The sequence below is a fragment of the Rhinichthys klamathensis genome, unplaced genomic scaffold (assembly GCF_029890125.1).
Source record: "Rhinichthys klamathensis goyatoka isolate OS25496 unplaced genomic scaffold, OSU_Roscu_1.1 h1tg000150l_1, whole genome shotgun sequence".
Classification (NCBI taxonomy): domain Eukaryota; kingdom Metazoa; phylum Chordata; class Actinopteri; order Cypriniformes; family Leuciscidae; genus Rhinichthys; species Rhinichthys klamathensis.
The window spans coordinates 2,141,867-2,165,113 of NW_026606685.1; the positions used below are offsets into that span (position 1 = coordinate 2,141,867).

A 23,247-nucleotide genomic window follows, 5' to 3' on the forward strand; every position below is an offset into this window, starting at 1 on the left:
ATTTATTGTTCATGCAAAATAAAGCATTAAGTCAGTATTGTTTTATTAATTTAAATTGAATGGGTGGGATTTGTCTGTCGTTAACCTTTGAAACAATGCAAACCGCTATTCTGAGCAGGAGTGGCTTATGTTGTTTTTTCTAAGCTTCCTAAGAGTTTGCACACAATTGATAAATGCTGGCTATTTTAATCTTTCAGGAGGACATATAGCCTAGCTGCTGCCATAACGAGATCTGCTGTATGAGCAAAGGTTATTGTAGTCACTTTTGTTCTGCATCTAAGGATTGGAAATAATTATTAAAAAACTAGCATCATCATGAAATCAATGAGGGAAGTAAATCTGGATACATACAGTTTGTCTCTACTTACGGCAAAAGAAGATATCCTGAATCCACGATCGTCAACAAACTGGTATGGTGACGATTTTTGCTTATTTGCTTCTTTTTTTTAATCCATACATGTGGCATGTGAAGTTGATTGAAATTGAAAACGTTTTCACAATCCTAAAAAATAAATACCAATAAATGTTTCTGACCACATAACATTAATGTTACTAATGAAATAGCGAATACAGTATCACTGTTTGTAAATATTTTTAAATATTTTGTATTTTCCTTTTTCATTTTATTACGTTTTAGTGGGCTAATTTTGTTTTATGTTTTTGTCATTGTTTAAATATGTCTATATAGTTTTAGTTACTTTACAAAATAAAAATGAGGAATGTTGTTTTGACAACCAGGAGAAATAAAAGAAGTATCGAAAGTGTTTTGGTTTTAGTTTAAATTATAATACCCCTGACATGCATTTAAAATAACAACAGTAATTACAACGAAAATAAATGCATTATAATATGAGATAATCAGCATAATATCCTAAATTGTAAAAGCGAAAAATTCTTAGCAGAGGATGGTTTCGATCCATCGACCTCTGGGTTATGGGCCCAGCACGCTTCCGCTGCGCCACTCTGCTTGCCTGTATGTATCGGGCTCGCTCTTGTCTCTTGAACAAAAGACTATTTCCGTTGCTCCTATTTCGCTGTTTAAATGCATTACTTATTCATAAACGCCGACAACAACATAAAACACAACGCTCAAGCTGAAATTCCTTGGAAAGAAAGTAAATAATGTGCGACCGTTCAATTACACAGATGGCTGCATATGTGTGTGCGTGTGTGTGTGTGTGTGTGTTATGTGCTCGTCAGTGAAGGTAGAACGACCCTGTTTCAATGAATAGGACAAAAACTCTTCATCTCATTTTTAAAAGAATTAGGGCACATTCCACAAAAAAGTAGCTTCACTTGTCTGTCCCATGACTTAGTTTGTTGTTTCTTAGTTTTTTGTTTCTTTTCTTCTTTTTGTCCATTTGATTCTAAGTAACTCAAGTAGGCTATGTATGGCTCCAAACTACTGTGGTGTCTTGATCTGATGGAATATATAATATTTCAAAATGTCTGTCTTATCTTAATGACCAAACAACCCCCTCCCAGACCAATTTCCTCTGTAAATACCCCTGCTTATCTTAATTAGTATGTTTATCTGCAAAAGCACCCTGCTCTGAATGACAAACTATGCGACAATCTGACATGATGAATCAAGGAGGGGTGTGTGTGGGTCCTCAGACATGAGTGTGTGTGAGAGATTGTTTTTGACCATGCTGGGGGCTAAAATGCAGACATATTCACGGAGCAGAGCAGTTCCTGTTGTTTTGGCTACTGTTGTCACAGGAAACTTTTTAAAAAGGAGAATGTCGCCGCTGAAAGAACTTTATTGTTTGAGAGCTAAAAAAAGTATAATTCTGTTATTTTATGATGGAACTTTATTCAGTCAGTTTGTTCCTGATAAGAGAGACCTTTTGGAATTCTTTCCTGACATTCATTCAGCCAGATTTGAGTTGATTTGATGTTAAACTCTAAGATGTTTTTAAACCAAAGCCTCATTACGTTATTCAAACCATATTCTAATTTGATCTCGTAGTTCATATCTGTATTACATTATGTAGCTGTATCAATTAATCAGATATTCAAAGTCAATATCAATAATGGCTTCAAGCACATAAACGGAGATAGAAAGTGCCAGTTGGCTTATCAAGGTGCTAGTCTAAACACGGAAGTCTGAAAAAGCAGGACACTGCATCTTCACAACTTTCCTGTCTCTGTCATTTCCTCCCCTTTTGATAGAATTCACGGATATCTATAGTAAAGCATAATGTATTGTTCACATCCACAGTAAATTTAAGGTAAGACACTACAGATGAATAAGGTGAAAACTATTAACTAGATATCACCACTTTCCCCAGATGACAGTACATTAAGACAATTGTTTTGTATTGCAAGCTTTCTGAACTCTTGTTGAAATATGCAAATGAGGCAAGAACTCAAATCTGAACATTGGATAAAACCATTTTTGAAATTCTTATTTCATTTTGTTAACATATTAAAGTTTTTTTTTACCATGGGGATTTTTGATATCTCTTTTTATCACTCCATAAATCAGAAAATACTGTCAATATATATATAAAAAAACATTTTCTCCATGTCAACAGATTATGTTTCCCTCTGTAAAAATCTTAAAAATAAAGATAACAATAAAACTGTCAAATTTAATGTATGTACTATAAGTGTTACTGAACAAAAAGCTAATTTTGAGAAAACGGCCTTTAAAAATATTTACTATAATTGAACTCTACAGAAGCAAATAGACAAAGAGTAATAAAATAATTTAAAAAATCTTTCCACTAGCCTGCAAGACAAGTTATGGAAGCAAAATCTCAAAATTGAACAGAAAAAAGACACAGATTTTTATGTAGTTTCTTGCCTTAATGAGAAAACATACAGAAACACACATGCATCACATAGCAACATAACATAACAGCACCCAAGCAGTTTAAACGCGTGTCTTATGAAAGTTATATAACATGCATGACAGAGTCTATATGCGGTCAAGGAGTTCAGCTCAAGACATTTGCATAAGTTATTTTCTTTAATATAGCTCAAACTATTCACTAGAAGTAGAAAAATGTTTGGATTAACAGTCTATAGGCTTTCAAGAATGGCTGTGACTTCCAAGAAAGAAAGAAAAATGGCTCCAGTATCTAACTTTATCATTTTTAATGTAATTTCTGAATGGAGTACTCAGGTTTGTATGTTCCGACATTGTTGTCATGAGAATGTGGGAAAACGGCCCTTTTGTTTTTTGAGTTTGTTTTACAGAAGACCCTGGGGATCCGGGTCCTGTTTATGGGCGTCATTCAAAGGAAATGGGGTCATTTGTGCCTGATACGGTCAAAGATTCAGATCGCTCTGATTTTTAAATGTTTTTAATAGAAAGCTTTTCTAACATTGTACACTACTGTTCAAAAGTTGGGGTCAGTAAGATTGTTTTTGTTGTTGAAAGAAATGAATAGGCTACTTTTTTTCAGCAAGGATGCATTAAAAATTGATCAAAACAGACAGTAAAGACATTTATAATGTTACAAAAGCTTTCTATTTCATGTAAGTGCTGTTCTTTTGAAATTTTATATTCATCAAATAATCTGGGGGAAAAAACTGTTTTCAACATTGATAATAATAATAAATGTTTCTTGAGCAGCAAATCACTATCAGCAATATCAGAATGATTTCTGAAGGATCATGTGACACTGAAGACTGGAGTAATGATGCTGAAAATTCAGCTTTGTATCACAGGAATATATTGCATTTTAAAATATATTTAAATAGAAAAAAAGTTATTTTAAATTGAAAAAATATATCAGAATATTACTGTTTTTTTGTTGCTGTATTTAAAATCAAATAAATGCAGCCTTGGTGAACATTGTCACAGCCCGGCTCAGAGGTTGTGACAAAGAAGCGGGACGCAAAACCTCAATCAAGAGATGACCAATTTATTTACCAAACAAAAAACACAATTAAACACAAAATGCCGGCAACAACACAAAACATGTAAAGGGAAAAGCACGCAGGAGGGAGAACCCCTCGCTCGTTCCTCCTGAAGGCAGGGAGCCGGAAGCTTTTATCAGGAAGAGAAACTCCCACCGCAGGTGTCCTCCATCCGCGCTCAGGATTGAAGCCCCGCCCCACTGAAACACAGACATAACACAAACAAGTATGCAGGCCATCACACTCCCCCCCATAAAAAGGGGAACCCCAGAAGGAAACCCGACAACAATAAATATTACTCCCACTTAAACTCAAAACAATTATCCCACCCCCTACCAACATTCAAGGATAAATAAATGAATACTTAACTAGCCATTACTATTCCAATCATCCGCATCTTTCAGTCCCACTTCTGGTTCAGCAGTCGATATACCTAAAAGGCAATTTAAAGAATCCAGAAGAGGCAAACGACTATAAGTACCAAACAATTACCCTAGCGGCGCCCTAGACAGCGCGTCCGCAATTATATTGTCCACTCCCTTCACATAGCGAACGTCCAAACAATAGGACTGCAAAAACAATGACCATCGAATCAATCTTTGGTTCGGACACTGTAAAGAATTTAAGAAAGTCAACGGATTATGATCGGTAAAGACCACCACAGGAGCACTACCAGCAACATAAACATCAAAATGTTTTAGAGCCAAAATCAGAGCAAGCGTCTCCTTTTCGATCACAGAATAATTCCCCTGGTAACGATTAAATTTCTTTGAAAAGAAACTAACCGGCCTCTCAATACCACAGTCATCCTCTTGCATGAGGACAGCCCCAGCCCCTACCTGGCTTGCATCCACATACAATTTAAACGATCTGTCCAAACGTGGCGCCGCTAACACTGGAGCGGTACATAAGAGCGTTTTGACATGTTGGAAGGCACTTTGACAAATAGAGGACCAGAAAAAGTTGACTTTATCCCTCAACAAATCAGTGAGAGGTGCTACAACGCTAGAAAAGTTTCCACAGAATGCTCTGTAATAACCTACCAGCCCCAGAAAACGCATCAGCTCTTTTTTAGTTGTTGGAATTGGAAACTGCTCCACCGCCTGAATTTTTGCATTCACCGGACGCACCTGCCCCTGCCCAACTACTCGGCCAAGATAAGTCACGGTCGCCCTCGCAAACTCACACTTTGCGAGATTGACCGTGAGCTTTGCCTCCGCCAAACGAGTAAACAATTCCCGCATACGTTCCAAGTGACTATTCCAGGTGTTTGAATAAATGACTACATCGTCAAGATATACAGCGCAACCCTGCATGTCACCTACAACGTGATTCATGAGACGCTGAAAGGTCGCAGGTGAATTACGAAGCCCAAACGGCATTACCTTATACGAATATAAGCCCTTTGGGGTAATAAACGCAGCAATCTCACGAGCACGTCTAGACAAGGGCACCTGCCAGTAGCCTTTAAGGAGATCAAACTTACTGACAAATTTCGCAGCACCCACCTGATCGATGCAGTCATCCATTCTCGGGAGGGGAAACAGCCCGGCTCAGAGGTTGTGACAAAGAAGCGGGACGCAAAACCTCAATCAAGAGATGACCAATTTATTTACCAAACAAAAAACACAATTAAACACAAAATGCCGGCAACAACACAAAACATGTAAAGGGAAAAGCACGCAGGAGGGAGAACCCCTCGCTCGTTCCTCCTGAAGGCAGGGAGCCGGAAGCTTTTATCAGGAAGAGAAACTCCCACCGCAGGTGTCCTCCATCCGCGCTCAGGATTGAAGCCCCGCCCCACTGAAACACAGACATAACACAAACAAGTATGCAGGCTGTCACAACATAAAGAGACTTCTTTAAAATCTTACTAAAATCTAAAACTTTCGAACGGAATACAGTGATAGTTTTGTTACATTTCTTTTGCATTACACACTAAAAGAGCGAAATCTATCAATAGATCATATACAACCAAAACTCAAACATCAGTGCAGAGCATTCATATGACTGTTAAAATGTCAGAGAACTTAAAATACATTAGTCTTTGTTATTGAGTTATCCATCCTAATGAAATTACACAAACCTTAATATTCCTTGTGGCCGTTTTATTCTCTGTGTACAGGGCTTTATTTGCCTATGATGGAATAATGAACCGGCTCAAACTGGCTGATTCTGGAGGTAAGTGCACATAAAGCCTTTTAAATAATGTTTTACAGTATGTTTTGGAGCTTGTTTTTATGATTTTTTTTTTTTATAGTAGGTGGATTGAAAGAATTGTCGACTAAACTCCACCCCATACGGCCACTTTACGGGATGTGCAGAGTGGGCACAGCTCAACCCTGCATCGTTATGATATTATGGGTTAGTTCATCCTCCACACAATTCACTGTTTGATGTAAAACACTTGACTTTATTCCCCCTTAACCAGTGTTTGTGGGCTCTCAGGTTGGAAATGAAGTGGACGAGTACCGCAAAGCTGAGTGTGCGAGTCATGTACCAGCGATCAGGAACTTCTTTAAGGTACCAGAGGGGAGGGATTATGGGACAATATCGGCTTTAATTGTATCAAATTTAGAACAGACTCAGATTTTTTTTTTTTTTTTACACGTTGTACTTTAAGGGGTTCTAAAGCTTGTCACTGGGGCAGTAACTTTTAAAGGGATAGTTCTCCCAAAATGAAAATTCTGTCATCATTTACTCACCCTCAAGTTGTTCCAAACCTGTATGAGTTTCTTTCTTCTGCTGAGCACAAAAGAAGATATTTTGAAGAATATGGATAATCAAACAGTTGATGGGCCCCATTGACTTCCACAGTATGGAAAAAAAGTATTGACTATGGAAGTCAATGGGGTATCAACTGTTTGGTTATCCATTCTTCAAAATATCTTCTTTTGTGTTCAGCAGAAGAAAGAAACTCATACAGGTTTAGAACAACTTGAGGATGAGTAAATGATGACACAATTTTCATTTTTTGGTGAACTATCGCAGTTTAAAGGGACATCTTCAAACCTTATTTAGCTGTAAACATAGTACTTTTAGGGTAATTAAAAAAAAAAAAATGGGTAAACTGCACTTTTTAAGGGTAGATAAGGTACAAAGTTGGCCTTTTAAGGGTTCTGCCTCAGTGAAAACCTGTTGAATTCTTTTGTTGCTTATTCGTATGTAGAGATAATTCGAATTAGGGAACATAATAGTCGTTCTTGTTTTGTGATCATGAGCATGCAGATCTTAAATTAGATTTTTTTTTTAATCAAATCTTTTCTTTTAGAAGTCATTTTAGACTGCATGTCTTTCTTGTCAGGATGGATTATATGTTTAAAATAAAAAGATAAAGACATTAAAAAATTGCTATTTTTGTCTTTCTGGTGCTTCAGGAAGTTCACATCTTTCTTCCCGCCCACACTTTGGATGAAATCACAGAAGAGCGGATCTGTACACTGGCCTATAATGCTGCAGTGGTCACGAAGGGGCCGAGAGGGAGACCCGGGCGCCGGGTGGAAGACAGACAGGCCATTGTGGTATGACACCATGACTATTTCTTACCACAAGAGGGAAGGCTTTACGAATCCTGAGTGATGAAGTCGTTTTGAAAAGTATAGCCAGTCAGACAATTAAACTCTATTAAAATCAGGAAAATGGTAAACAAATCAAACTGACTCCTTAACATTTCCAGGGCACTAATTACAAGCGAACAATCGCAGCCGCAGAGATCCAGAGAATCCAGAGGGATTCTTTCTGGGCACAAGCAGAGGTACGGTGTGAGATTTTAAACTTTCTTTTTCATTGTTGCCTGTTATTCTTTACACGGTTGATATTATGAATGTTATGGCAAGAAAAGAATAACTCTCCAGATCTCCAAATGTGCTGACATTACCAATACACCTCCAAAATAAATAAATAAATAGTTATGTCACAAGAGTAAATTCTGGTACCACTCATGTTATGTGTAATTGGTAATAAATCACAGTTTACAATTAACAAATAATAATAATAAAGTTGTTGAATATTTTGTGTTTTTTAATTATTAACCAATGGCACATTATTTTATTGGATGTCTGAACTTACACATTTATTTTTTACTATAAATGTTTATTTTATATTAAAGGGATAGTTCACCCAAAAACATAAATTCTGTCATTAATTACTCACACTCATGTCGTTCCAACCCCGTAAGACTTTTGTTCATCTTTGAAACGCAAATGAAGATCTTTTTAATGAAATCTGAGAGCTTTCTGTCCTTCCATTGACAGTCTACGCAACTACCACTTTCAAGCCCCAGAAAGGTAGTAAAGGCATCATAAAAGCAATCCACGTGGCTAACAGTGGTTTAACCCAAATTTTATGAAGCGACGCAAGTGCTTTGTTTGCGCAAAAAAATCTTAATTTATGGCTACCAGTTTATTTACAAAATATTAATCTCCAACGCACATTCATGAGACCACCAAGACGCATTTGTGTTGTGTTGACGCGGGACCTGATGTTATTGCGTGAATGTGCGTTCGTTGTAGATTAATATTCTGCATCACTTCATAAAATTGAGGTTAAACCACTGGAGTCACATGGATTACTTTAATGATGCCTTTATTACCATTCTGAGGCTTGAATGTGTGGAAGTTGCGTAGGCTGTCAATGGAGGGACAGAAAGCTCTCAGATTGTCGTATGAATCTTGCCAAACAAATGTCTTATGAGTTTGGAATGACATGAGGGTGAGTGATAAATGACATAATTTTAATTTTTGGGTGAACTAACACTTTATCAAAAAAAAGAAAAGATAATTGACAGCTAGCTAACTTGTGTTAGCAAGTCCAAGGCTTACCCAACTTTTTCTCTAAAAGTTGCACGCAATACAATAACAGTCAGAGGTCGGTTTCTTACTATATTTATTTACAGAGAGAAGAGGAGGAAAGGAAAAAGGAGGAACAGCGGAGGGCAGCAGAGGACAGGAGGCAGAGAGAGAGAGAGCGAATGCTCCAGGAAAAGAGAGATACAATGGAGAGAGATAGGAGGTTGAATGAAAAGGAACAAAAAATAAAGGAGCAGAGGTCAGTCAAACATTCCCTCATGCACAAAATTCCCAAGGGCCAAAAGTGAACTTTTAAAATCTTTTTTTAAATTTTTTATAGGAGAATACAGGCCAAAATGGAAGCAGAGGGCCACAAACAAGAGAAATTAAAATGGGTATGAATAATGTGTTTCTGTGTGTGTTTACATGCACATGTTCAAAGTTTATATATATATATATATATATATATTTATATCACAGGAGCACCAGGAAAGGGAGCGTGAAGAAGAGGAAGTGAGAGCTAGATATGTCCGCTCTGAATCAGAGGAAAAATTTTCGGTGAGTTCTGTCAATCAAACTTAACCCTCTGATGGTCTTCAAAAAAAAGTCACACTCGTGGTCTTCGGGGTCTATTGGACCCCAGACAACAACATTTAATTTTGTAACTGAACAATATAAATTTTTTTTAACAAATATAATTTTACTCTGTTTATTAATGTTTTTACTCAACATTTGTGCAGTTTTTGGAGAATTTATGATTTTCTTTAAATTTCTATAAATAAATAAATAAATATTTAATGAAATAGGATTTTTACAAAAAAAACAGCATTTTATGTTAAATAAACTTTATAAAAGACCCAGATTTCTAACTTTCATTCCTGGGGATACCATGGATAATTTTACAAGGTTTAATGCAAGATTTTTGCCCATTTTTTGGAAAATACAGGTTAAAATTTGTAATAAATCACTTTAACCACTAGATGGCTATAGAGCTCCATTATATGCTATTTGCTATTTGAATTACTGAAAGATATAGTTTCTAAAGTTGGATTCATATCTAAATATTATAAAATCACAATTATAACAAAAATAAAATAATTTTGTCAAAATTTAGCATTTTTTGTACTGAAAAAACCCTATGCATGGTAAACCGCATGACTTCTGCAGACAGGGTTGGAGTAGGTTTGGCACTTCACTGTTGTTGTTGTTGTTGTGTGTGTGTGTGTACATTTTATTTTTATTTTTATGTGTACAGTGTCACCAATTTATTTTTGTGGTGGACCTGCATTTTGTATGATTTTATTTGACAAATTATAAGACTTTTTATAGCCTTACAAATGTATTCCTGTGTGTGTGTGTTTGTGTGTCTGTGTGTGTGTGTGTGTGTGTGTGTGTGTGTGTGTGTGTGTGTGTGTGTGTGTGTGTGTGTGTGTATGTGTGTGTGCGCACATTTTCAATGCATCTAAGTGTTACCAATTTATTTTTCTGGTGGTTCTGCATTTTAGATTATTTTATTTTACAAATGATAAGAGAACAGTTTTTATAGTCTGTATGTATTCCTGTATAAATGTATTCCTCTTTATGTGTGAGTTTGTGTGTGTGTGTGCGCCTGTGCTGAGCATGATAATTTTGGATTGTGGATGTTTTTTGCATTGTTGGAAGTGTGCCACTTTATTTCTGTCATTTCTGTCTATGTGTTCTACGTTGTTTCTGATTTTGATGATGTTATTTTGTCTATTTTGATTGCTGGGTCCAATAGACCCCGAAGACCACGAGTGTGACTATTTTTGTCACGCCAACATAAAAACAGATATCATTAAATATATATATATATTTTTTGTAGATCTAGAAAGTGTTGAGAGCCGTAGAAAGTTTCAAACCATTTGGACAAAGAGAACTTTTTTTTAATTTGAGCAAAAGTCATTTGGGGTCCAATAGACCCCGAAGACCATCAGAGCCTGCACTAAACGCCTCGCTTAAATTCTTTATGGCCTATGAATTTAATGCTGTGATGTAATACTGTTTATGGCCAGCAGGAGGCAGCAGCTCTTGTGTCTCAGCGTGTTGCAAACACCAGAGAGTTTTTCAGACAACTGTCCTCCACAAGTGTCCACACAGCCTCCAGTCCCAGCTCACCATATCCAGGTAAAGTGAAATACAAAGAGAACCGGCACGTGTTCCGGCGAGAACGACTTCGCTACTGACCAAATATGTCTTACATTTGAGAACTTATTTTAAAATCCAAAGTAATTTATTTTTGAATTTTTATGCCAGCACAAGAAGCTTTGATGTAATGATCAGAAGTGTTCAAATTGTTATTATATTAGACACGGAACAGTACATTTGCTTCTGGACTGTAAAAAGTTATATGATCAGTAAGTTTTGACAACATATGTTTTTACATTGCTTTAACTCATAAAAATAAGTTAAGCAATTTGCAACTTTTTTTTATAAGTTATACAAGATTCAACTCATTTTTTTTAAAGTCAGTTTAATGTAATTTAATTTGAAATGACTGAAAGTTGATTGCACTTAAAAATTTAAGGCAGCAACTATTTTTACAGTGTATTTCATCACTACTGATTAAAAGTTTGCAGTCCATGTATTTAGGAAATTAATACTTTTATTCATCATTAAATTGGTCAAAAGTGACAGTAAAGATTTTTTTTACATTATTACAAAAGATTAATATTTCAAATAAATGGTGTTCTTTTAAACTTTCTATACAACAAATAATCCTAAAATATTGTATCAGGGTTTTCACAAAAAGCCGCACAACCGTTTTCAACATTGATAATAGTAAGAAATGTCTCTTGAGCATCAAATCAGCATGTTATGATTTCTGAAGGATCATGTGACATTGAAGACTGGATTGATGATGCTGAAAATTCATTTTGACGTCACAGGAATAATTTGCATTTTAAAATATATTAAAATAGAACATTTATTACAGCATTTACTGTATTTTGATCAAATAAATGCAGACTTGGTGAACATCTTTCAAAACAAAACAATAAAAATTTCATTTGAAATTTTAGTTCATCATTAATGTATTAACTAACAAACTAAAACTTAATGTAAAGTGTTACCAGTTAGGTAAATATATGGTGAATTCATAGTAATCAATTGACACATTTGAGTTGTAAATAAAATAAGATAAAAATAACAAAACCAAAAACAGGGTGTTTGGTAACTGAATGTGCGTGTCTGCCACTTGACGTGTTGACTGATTTGTTGATTAGAATGTCAGTAGTCTAGTTTAGTTTGTAACTGTAATTTTCATATTTTAGTGCCATTTGTTATGAAATCTTTTTCTCATTTTTTGCAGTCAGGGGTCTCTGTAGACAAGTGCATCGCAGTCAGACGGACAGTCTCTTCAGTTTCAATGAATCAGCTTCTTCTCCACCTGCATCCCCGTACAGATCATCATCTCCTTACTTTCAGTCGGTTCCCACATCCCAGAACCCAACTCTTTTCACTAACACTGCAGCTTCCTCATTGCAGAATTGTGCAACGGTATCTATCAAAAGCCAGATCCACCTGTCTTCAAGTAAGATAATGGAGTCATGTGCCGTAACTGCCGCTGGCCCCGCGCCACTCCTCCAAACTCAACCCCCTTCAACTGATGCTAATGAATCTGAAACAGAAACTCCTATTGGTGATATACTAGATAGTCTGGTCTTTTATCCAACTCCAGTAACTGCGGAGCAGCTCAAAACCGGGGAATCAGAGATGGTGGATGAGTTTCCACCCCCTCCCTCTGGTTTTGAGAATTCACCGGAACCGGTTGTGAACCAGCCTGAGACACTTGTTGACCCCTTAGACACCCCTATGTCATCTCTTCCTCCATCAAGTCTTTTGGTACCAGAGCCCCCCGCCAGACCGCTTCCTGCGCTGCCTGTTGCCCCACGAATGCTGAAAGACCTGGAACCGGGGAGAGATTTTACTGCTCGGGCATCTGTTATACCTACGGTTGAGGAAGATGTGGAGGAAAAGAATGAGGAAAGGGAGATTAAAGATGGGGGGAAAGATGTGCCAGGGAAGGATGGAGAGAGAAGGGGTCAGGAAAAGGGGAAGGGAGGTGAAAAAGAGGAGGAGGAACATGATGGGATGATTATGGGAAAACATGAAAGTGAAAAAGAATCTAATGGTAAAAGGATGGAAAAACGTGAGAGTGGTAAAGAACAAGATGGGAAAATGTTGGAAGAACGGGTGAGTGGAAAAGAACAAGATGGGAAAATGTTGGAAGAACGTGAGAGTGGAAAAGAAGAAGATGGGAAAATGTTGGTAGAACGTGATTATGGAAAAGAACAAGATGGGAAAAAGTTGGAAGAATGTGAGAGTGGAAAAGAACAAGATGGGAAAATGGTGGAAGGTTGTGGGAGTGGAAAAGAACATGATGGGAAAATGGTGGAAGGTTGTGGGAGTGGAAAAGAACATGATGGGAAAATGTTGGAAGAACGTGATTGTGGAAAAGAACAAGATGGGGAAATGGTGGAAGAACGTGAGAGTGGAAAAGACCAAGATGGGAAAATGTTGGTAGAACGTGATTATGGAAAAGAACATGATGGGAAAATGTTGGAAGAACGTGATTGTGGAAAAGAACAAGATGGGGAAATGGTGGAAGAACGTGAGAGTGGAAAAGAAGAAGATGGGAAAATGTTGGTAGAACGTGATTATGGAAAAGAACAAGATGGGAAAAAGTTGGAAGAATGTGAGAGTGGAAAAGAACAAGATGGGAAAATGGTGGAAGGTTGTGGGAGTGGAAAAGAACATGATGGGAAAATGTTGGAAGAACGTGATTGTGGAAAAGAACAAGATGGGGAAATGGTGGAAGAACGTGAGAGTGGAAAAGACCAAGATGGGAAAATGTTAGAAGAACGTGAGAGTGGAAAAGAACAAGATGGGGAAATGGAGGAAGATCATGGGATTGGAAAAGAACAAGATGGGAAAAAGTTAGAAGAATGTGAGAGTGGAAAAGAACAAGATGGGAAAATGTTGGAAGAACGGGTGAGTGGTAAAGAACAAGATGGGAAAATGTTGGAAGAACGTGAGAGTGAAAAAGAAGAAGATGGGAAAATGTTGGTAGAACGTGATTATGGAAAAGAACAAGATGAGAAAAAGTTGGAAGAATGTGAGAGTGGAAAAGAACAAGATGGGAAAATGTTGGAAGAACGTGAGTGTGGAAAAGAACAAGATGGGAAAATTATGGAGGAAGAAGAGAGTGAAAAAATACAACATGCTAAAATTATGTTAGAATGTGTATTAGAAAAAGAGCAAGATAGGGAAATTACAGAAAAATACGAGGAGGATGGGAAAAGTTTGAAAGAATGCGAGAATGAAAAAATTATGGAAGAACATGAGCAAGACGGAAAAATTGTAAATGTATTTGACAATGAAAATGAACAAGATGGAAAAAACATGGAAGCTTTTGAGGCTGAAAAATATGGGAAAATGATGGAAGAATGTGGGCAAGAAAATAAGCAATATGGAAAAAAATTAGATGTGAGGAAATGCGAGGAAGAACATGACAGTGAAAAGGAACAAGATTGTAAAATGATTGATGAATTAGATGCAAAAATACTGTTAGAACATATGAGAGGAAAAGAGCAAGATGGGATGAATGTGGAGGCATTTGACAGGAAAATAGAACAAGACGGGAAAAGCATGGAAGTATTTGAGACTGCGCAAACCCAATATGTGAAAAGGATGGAAGAATGTGGGCAAGAAAATGAGCAAGATAGGAAAATTGTAGAAAAACGTGAGGATGAACATGACAGTGAAAAGGAACAAGGTGGGGAAATTGATGGAAAAATAGTGGAAAAACATGGAAGTGAAGAAAAACAAGATAGGAAAATTGTTGATGCGTTTAACAGTGAAAAAGAGACAAGCATGGAAGTATTTGAGACTGAAAATATACAATATGTGAAAATGATGGAAAAATATGGCCAAGAAGATGCGCAAGATGGAAAAATTGTAGAAAAATGTGAAAAAGAACATGACAATGAAAAAGAACAAGATGGGAAAATTGTAGTAAAACATGAAGACGGGAAAAGTCCAGAAGAACACGAGAGTGAAAAAAAGCAGGATTGGAAAATGATAGAAGACAAAGTACAAAAACAAATACAAGATGGAGACATCATAGAAGAACATGTATTTGAAACAGAAAAAATTAAATATGTGAAAATTACGGAGGACTGTGGACAAGAAAATGAGAAAAATGGAAAAATTGTAGACAAATGTGAGGAAGAATATGAGAGTGGAAAAGTGCAAGATTTGACAATTATACAGTCGCATGATGATGAAGACCAAGATGGTAGAAGGTTGGATGAACAGGATTGGGAAATTATGGAAGAGCTTGAGAGGGGAAAAATACAAAATACAAATATGATGTTCGAATATATGAGAGAAAAAGAGCAAGATTGTAAAATTGGGGAAAGCCATGAAGACAGAAAAAGTCTGGAAGAACGCAAAGAACTGAATTGGAAAATGACAGAAGAATATGGGAACATCATGGAAGAACATGAAAGGGAAAAAGGACAAGGTGGGATGATGGAAAAGCGAAAGATCCAAGACAATAAACGAATGTCACGTGTGGATGTAGACCGAACAGTGAATGTGACTGTGCTCAGGGAGGAGGAGATTATAAAGAGGGATGAGGCTACAGAAGAAGCTGTTGAACAGGTGAAGAGTGACCATGGAAATGAGAAGGAAGAGATGAACACACCTTTAATCCACACAGAAGAATCCAGTGCTGATACACTTTTCTCCCAGCATTCACCACTCTTCCCAGAATCCCGTGCAACAGAGCCTCCTCAGTGCAATGACACATCTATTCCTGAAAGTATTTTAAGCACTCAAGATAAAAATGAGCCACAGATTAGCTCCTCACACCAAATCAACTTACCAACTATTCAGATTGAGTCAGATCTTTCCAACCTGAGCATTCAAAGAGATTCAGATGACATGAGAGAGAAGACATATGAATCTGTTGACTCTCAAGCTTCCTCCAAAAACAGCCCAGACGCCTCGTCCGCTGAACGGGGTCCTAACACAGAAACACACGTGGAACAGACTAAAATTGTGGACGGCACCAATGGTTTGGCTGAAGGGATCAATACTGGGTGCGAGAAATCCCCTATATCTGAGAATCAAGCCAGGATTGGACAGTCAGATGAGAGGGAGGGGCTTGTACCTGTCAGTCATTTCCTCCAAGACCCAGGTAATGATGATGGTGGACTGGATAGATAGTTCTTTAGTCAACATCTTACTATTATAGATGCCTTATTTAAATGTACATTACTCTTCAAAAGTTTGGGGGCAGTAAAACATTTTTTTAATACTTTTTTTAAGGACACATTAAGTTTATCAAAAGTCACAGTGACGACGTTTATAACATAATCTTACAAAATGTTTCTATTTCATAATCCTGAAAACAATGTTTCCAGAAAAATATTAAGCAACTGTTTTTAACATTGATATTAATAAATGTTTCTTGAGTAAATCAGCATATTAGAATGATTTCTGAAGGATCATGTGACACTGAAGACTGGAGTAATGATGCTGAAAAATTAGCTTTGATCACAGGAATAAATTACATTTTAAAAAATATATTCAAATAGAAAACAGTTGTTTTAAATTGTAATATTTCACAATGTTACGGGTTTACTATAATATTTTTGATCAAATACGTGCAGCCGAGGTGAGCAGAAGAGAATAGTTTGAATAAATACAAATTTTGTGAAATAATGTAAAGTTGTTTAAACTCAATTTTCTTAGTAACATTTCTTTCTGACAGCCAATAGTGATATAAATCTTAATCGTTTTGAAAAGAAAGATGAAAAAAAAAAGATAAAACTTAGACTTTCGTTTTGACTTCAGTGCATTAAGTTCAATTATGTTTCGGGGTCAAAGAGTTGTTTTGACTACAATGCCAACAGTTTTCTTCCAAATATGACAAATATGAGGATGTTTTGTGACAGGTACCCTTTTAGATGAGCTTTATGCCAGGAAAAATATTTTTAGGTTTTAAGTTTTAAGTTAAAATTTCATTAGTTAATGCATCAACTAACAATGAGCAATACATATGTTACAGTATTTATTAATCTTTGTTAACATTAGTTAAATACAGCTGTTCATTGTTCATGTTAGTTCACAGTGCATTAACTAATGTTAACAAATACAAGCTTTGATTTTAATAATGTATTAGTAAATGTTGAAATTAATATATGAATCAATGCTGAAGAAGTATTGTTCATTCTTAGTTCATATTAACTAAGGTAGTTAAATAATGTTAACTAATGAACCTTGTTGTAAAGTGTTACCAAAATAATAAAACAAATTTTATGTTTAAATAGGAAATGTAAAATACAGTGTCTTGGTTGATTCGAAATATTTCTTTTTGTGGTAACACTCAATGGTCCACTTTATACTCTTTTAACTATAAGTAACTTTGCAACTATATTCTACTGCAAAACTTATTCTACTAACCCAATCCCTAACACCTAAACCTAATGTAACAGTCTATTACAGTCTACTAATACTCTGAGAGTTAGTTGACAAGTGTTTGCAGCGTTACTTTAAGTTAGTAGAATGTCTAAAATGGACTATCGAAAGAAAGTGTAACTTTTTTTTGTTACTTTGCAGACACTGCAATAGGCCTAAAGCATTGTACTCATCAGCTGGATCTGACCAATGATATAAGTGATGTTGAAGAAGGAGAGGAGGCTATATCACTCATTGTCAGGGACACAGAAGTGGATCAATAAATGTTTCTTGAGTAAATCAGCATATTAGAATGATTTCTGAAGGGTGACACTGAAGACTGGAGTAATGATGCTGAAAAATTTGCTTTGATCACAGGAATAAATTACATTTTTACAAAATATATTCAAATAGAAAACAGTTGTTTTAAATTGTAATATTTCACAATGTTACGGGTTTACTATAATATTTTTGATCAAATACGTGCAGCCAGCAGAAGAGACTTCTTCCAAACCCGAACTTTGCATGTTTGAATAAATACAAATTCTGTGAAATAATGTAAAGTTGTTTAAACTCAATTTTCTTAGTAACATTTCTTTCTGACAGCCGATAGTGATATAAATCTTAATTGTTTTGAAAAGAAAGATTTAAAAAAATGATAAAACTTAGACTTTCGATTTTGACTTCAGTGCATTAAGTTCAATTATGTTTCGGGGTCAAAGAGTTGTTTTGACTACAATGCCAACAGTTTTCTTCCAAATATGACAAATATGAGGATGTTTTGTGACAGGTACCCTTTTAGATGAGCTTTATGCCAGGAAAAATATTTTTAGGTTTTAAGTTAAAATTTCATTAGTTAACATTAAATAATGCATCAACTAACAATGAGCAATACATCTGTTACAGTATTTATTAATCTTTGTTAACATTAGTTAAATACAGCTGTTCATTGTTCATGTTAGTTCACAGTGCATTAGCTAATGTTAACAAATACAAGCTTTGATTTTAATAATGTATTAGTAAATGTTGAAATTAATATTAACTATATGAATAAATGCTAAAGAAGTATTGTTCATTCTTAGTTCATATTAACTAAGGTAGTTAAATAATGTTAACTAATGAACCTTATTGTAAAGTGTTACCAAAATAATAAAACAAATTTTATGTTTAAATAAGAAATGTAAAATACATTCAACACTTGGTTGATTCGAAATATTTCTTTTTGTGGTAACACTCAATGGTCCACTTTATACTCTTTTAACTATAAGTAACTTTGCAACTATATTCTACTGCAAAACTTATTCTACTAACCCTATCCCTAACACCTAAACCTAATGTAACAGTCTATTACAGTCTACTAATACTCTGAGAGTTAGTTGACAAGTAGTTGCAGCGTTACTTTAAGTTAGTAGAATGTCTAAAATGGACTATCGAAAGAAAGTGTAACCTTTTTTTTTGTTACTTTGCAGACACTGCAATAGGCCTAAAGCATTGTACTCATCAGCTGGATCTGACCAATGATATAAGTGATGTTGAAGAGGGAGAGGAGGCTATATCACTCATTGTCAGGGACACAGAAGTGGAGCAGATCTTAAAATGTGAATCTGATCACGAGAATGAAGACTTAAAACACACATTTCTGCAGGATTGTAAAGCCATCACGGAAACACCCTGTAACATGAGGAATGATAAGACAGCCAGTGATAGATGAGGAACATAAGGAGATAATTGGTAGGTGTGAGCTGTTATCTCAGAACAGATCATTCTATCAAAGAATGCTGTTTCTGGTTTTGATTGGCATTAATTATTAAACCTCAAGGTGTGGAAGGTAATTCTGTGTTAATTGCAGATTTGTTGTCATTTCACACCAGGTAGGTTGTTGTTTTTCTGAGAGGGTGTTTACACGACACCGTTTTTGACAAAAAACTGGACACTTTTTATGCGTTTTGGGGGCCTGAAAACAGACTTTTGAAAACAGGTTTCAAAGTGCAAGTTTTTGAAAACGATACTGTTTTTGTCTGTGCAAACTACGAAAACGCGAATTTGTGTAAACGGTGACGTCATTCTGTTCAGTCTATAGGCGCGTAGTTTCTTTACAAAGTGACATCGCCAACTACTGGCCTGGCATGCATAATGCAGGGTTTTTAATAGTTTTCGCAGATCCGTGTGAACGGGAATCGTTTTGACAATGTTGTCGTCTGTACGTGCAAAACGCGAAGGAATTTTTTTTTTTTCGTTTTTAGTACATCGTTGTCATGTACCAAGTCTCAGATGGGGATATCCTAGAATTCAATAAAACAGCTATACATAATTACCCCAATTTTGGGATTTAGAGAAAATCTCATCATGATAATTATAGTAAATCTCAAAAGTGCTCTTGCTGGAAGGAAATATAACACTATAATTTTCTACCAAAGTCTACTTAGTATACACCTCAACCTTAAATTAATCTCTTGTCAAAAGAACAGAAAAAGTAAACTTTCGCAGTGACCCATGAACAGCAAAGGGTTCTGGGATAGATGAGACGTCAATCGCAAACAGACAGACAAAGAGGAGACATTTTTATCAGGTACACCGAGTGCAAATGCTTTAACTGTTACATCAGTATTCACCTCATCCTGCCAAAAATATTAGGCATGCAACAACATACCGTTTTTCTGTTGTTGTGGTTTAGTGTTATGTATAAAGAACTATAAAAAGTTCCTTCAGTTATTTGTGATATTCTTATTCTAGTAAGCATTTCATTGGAGAAAATAAAATAAAAATAAATCTGTGTACACTGTAAAAAAAAAAGAAAAGTGTCAGCCTTAAATTTTTAAGTACAATCAACTTGGACGTTTAAGTCAATTCAACTTAAATTGCATTAAACTGGCTTAAAGCTCCAGTCCGTAACTTTTTTGGGTTAAAAATTATCCCAAATAATTTTTTGAGCAAGTACATAAAGAGCCAGTGTTCAAAACTATCTCATTGCCTTAGCTCGATTCAAAGCGGTAAGCTTGTAATAATGTTTTTAATTCCAGTGCGGTGGGTTTCCGCGGGAGATTCGAGCATGTCTTTGCGTCATTACGTCACATCTGTACACATAAAGAAGGAGTCTCGGCTAGTAGGCTATATTGCCTGTGAGGATGTTGGAGTTGGAGATTTATAGCCTTTTCTCACAGCACTTGATATAATTAAACTTATCAATTTGATGGCGGATCCAGAAAGGTTCAAACGACAATCACCAGTGACAACTGGAGATTCACCCGTTGTAAAATGCAAAAGACTTTTGACTGAGAGTTTGGAAAAAGAGATTGCAACCGGCCCATGCGAAAACAAGGATAAATATCTGAAGGGCTTTAAATGTAGTCACGCAATGCTGATGTTGATAACATTAACAATTTGACAACAAAGTATAATTTGCACGGTTTGACGTGATATGATAAGCGATCGTTAGATTTAATCAGCGCGATTTACTGCAATGCTTTTGGTCAGAACAAACGTGGATGTTACTTACTTGTTCAGATGACAAGGGTGAAAATGATTATGTTGGTCATACTTCCAAAAAGAATAATCTGTGATTCCGAATGCCAGTATTACACCGGCGCGGTGACTGACAGCTGCACATTCTCCTCAAACATTGGATTCATCCACACTGCCGTGCCGAGGTACAACTCGCGTAAAGTTGATAATTCTGCGAATAACTGCAATTGCAGATTTCGAACAAAGATGGCGACAAAGAGGAAAAACTGCAGACTGCAGCTTTAAAAAAAAGAGTTGAATCTTGTATAATTTAATAACAAGTTGAAACTTGAACTTATTTTGATGAGTTAAAGCAATGTAAAAACATATGTTGTTATAACTGATTGATCATATAATTTTTTACAATGTATAGTTGCAGGAAGAGTCATTAATATTTTCAGCATATTCCGAGTTAGAGAAAGATTGTAAATTCGGTAACACTTTACAATAAGTTTTTTTTTTGTTAATATTAGATAACTACATTGAACTAACATTGAACAATACTTCTACAATATTTATTATATTAGCTAATGTTAATCTCAACATTCACTATACATGTATAAGATCAAAAGTTGTATCTGTTAACATAAGTTAATGCACTGTGTACTAACATGAACATGAACATTGTTATTAACTAACATTAAAAAAAGTTAATGCTGTAAAAATATATTGCTCATTGTTAGCTTATGTTGCAAACTGTTATCGTAAATTCTAAATGCATGTATCTGCTAAAAGTATATTAAGAAGTTGCATTAAAAGCTAACACGCATAAAAGCCACAAAACTCTAAAATATGTTTGATGTAATATGTACCCAACTAAGAACATTTTGCTAATGTTCATATTAAGTTATGAAAAAAGTATTTCAGAATTTTTATTTAAAAAAAAATGTTTTTGGGTTATCTGAACAGTAAGGAATCATTCAATTTGATCAGTTTGCAAACATTATGGGAATTTTACTTTTTAATGTTTTCGGAACATTCTGAAACAAGAGTAGCAACATTTAAAAAATGTTAGACGAATGTCCAACACAAACGTTGTAGAAAAAACCTTCCATGAATGATGTTTAAATAATGTTTTTTTGCTAAAGTTTTGAGAGCATTATTAAAGATCAGATAACTTAGAATGAACGTTCTATTAATGTTACTTTTCAGCCACTCCGCTTAACTCCATATACAATGATGGCTAAAGACAAACCAAAACTATAGCCATTTTTAAATATTGTCATTTTCTGTCTGTTTGTGTGAGTGTGTGTGTTTGAGTGAGTGAGTGAGTGAGTGAGTGAGTGAGTGAGTGAGTGAGTGAGTGAGTGAGTAAGTGAGTGAGTGAGTAAGCGTATGTTTGAAGAAATGTGAATGTTTTATAATGTACTTAGAAAATCCCAATCAGGGACAGGAGTTGAAAATTAGCATTAGCTAAATAAATAAACAAATAAACAAAAAAATAATGGAGATTAGCCAATCATAAGTCTCAAAGGTAAAGTAGCAAACAGCCTGTTCTCTTACGAGAGGTTCTCTCGTTTTGCGTAAGCTAGCTTACGCTGCGGGAAAGATTCATCTTTGCTGAGATATTGAAGCCAAAAATTATTTCATAATTTGTATCCATACACAACGCAGTTCCTCTGCGGCAGACCTAGAGCAGGCTAGCTAGCAGCTCATTGGTTCGCTCAGAGAGAACTGCTTAAGCCTATAGGAGAGCGGGGCTGAACCCGCTTCCAATGAGAGGCGCCCGCGCGCTCATTGCGTCATGGCCCGCCAGAATGGGCGTGGCCATGGTGTATATAACAGTCTCTCCCAGGCTTATATGTTGATTCATTTCATCTTCAGCAAGCTGCACGCTTCTGCTGTCCTGAGAAAAGCCGTCGCCGTCGAGAAGGCATCACTCTAGCGAGCTCCCGGACCCTTAAGAAGCCGGCCGTCTTCGCCACCTTCAGCCGCCCTGCAAGCTAGCGCCATCCGACGACTGTATCCTTCTCTATTATATCTAAAAGAGCCGAGCGTCTTTTTAAAGATGTCTCGTTTTTCCTGCGGCTCTTGCCGCGCTCGTCTCGAGGACGGAGACCGCCATGTCATCTGCGCTCTTTGCCTGGGACTCGGGCACGCAGAACTCGCCCTCGCGGATGGAGGATGCGACTTCTGTGAGAGCCTGCCGTTGTCGTCCCTGCGGGCACGACTTCTGGCAGCAAAATCCGCTCCCGCGCCGCCTTTCTCTTCGCCGCGTAAGAAAAAACGCCGCTCCCAGAGGCCGCCGGAGCCCCCAGCGGAACAATGCGGGCCGCCGCCGCCGCCTCCCGCTTCCCGCTCTCCCTCCCCGCCCCTGCCGGACATACAGTTGCCGCCGAGTGGCCGCTCTGTCGCTTCCGATGACGCCGCGGAGGAGAAGGACTCCTGTTCACTGCTCGCATCAGACAGTGAAGAATGGTCATCTCTCGGATCCACGAGAGAATCGGCGGGGATCCGCGCCGGGATAGAGGAGGAACTAATGCGCCTCCTCTCACAGGCCGTCGAACGCCTCGGTCTCGAGTGGTCTCCTCCACCCGAGCAGGCCCCGAACCGGATGGACGGCAGCTTTTTTCATCGGCGCTCGACCCCCGCGTGCAACCGG

The 23,247-nt window shown here is 36.7% G+C and overlaps 1 protein-coding gene across 1 annotated transcript; it reads left to right on the top strand.

The window, feature by feature from the left end:
* The first annotated feature begins 176 nt into the window (after positions 1 to 176).
* On the top strand, positions 177 to 19,133 carry LOC130090733 (myb-like protein X). The gene is made up of 13 exons (XM_056258246.1): positions 177 to 410; positions 5,999 to 6,054; positions 6,134 to 6,237; positions 6,322 to 6,396; positions 7,251 to 7,394; positions 7,550 to 7,627; positions 8,768 to 8,919; positions 9,001 to 9,055; positions 9,141 to 9,218; positions 10,697 to 10,805; positions 11,989 to 13,035; positions 13,162 to 15,882; positions 18,614 to 19,133. Exons 1-13 carry the CDS (start codon positions 316 to 318, stop codon positions 18,853 to 18,855), a joined length of 4,956 nt encoding a protein of 1,651 aa, XP_056114221.1. The 5' UTR covers positions 177 to 315; the 3' UTR covers positions 18,856 to 19,133.
* The last annotated feature ends 4,114 nt before the right edge of the window (positions 19,134 to 23,247 follow it).

What these genes read in the sequence shown, in the direction of transcription:
- LOC130090733 (XM_056258246.1), top strand. Translation starts at nt 316, where the DNA reads ATGAAATCAATGAGGGAAGTAAATCTGGATACATACAGTTTGTCTCTA. An exon ending in CAAACTGGCTGATTCTGGAG is followed by an intron (nt 6,055 to 6,133) that starts GTAAGTGCACAT and finishes TTTTTTTTATAG; the next exon opens with TAGGTGGATTGAAAGAATTG. An exon ending in TCCCAGCTCACCATATCCAG is followed by an intron (nt 10,806 to 11,988) that starts GTAAAGTGAAAT and finishes CATTTTTTGCAG; the next exon opens with TCAGGGGTCTCTGTAGACAA.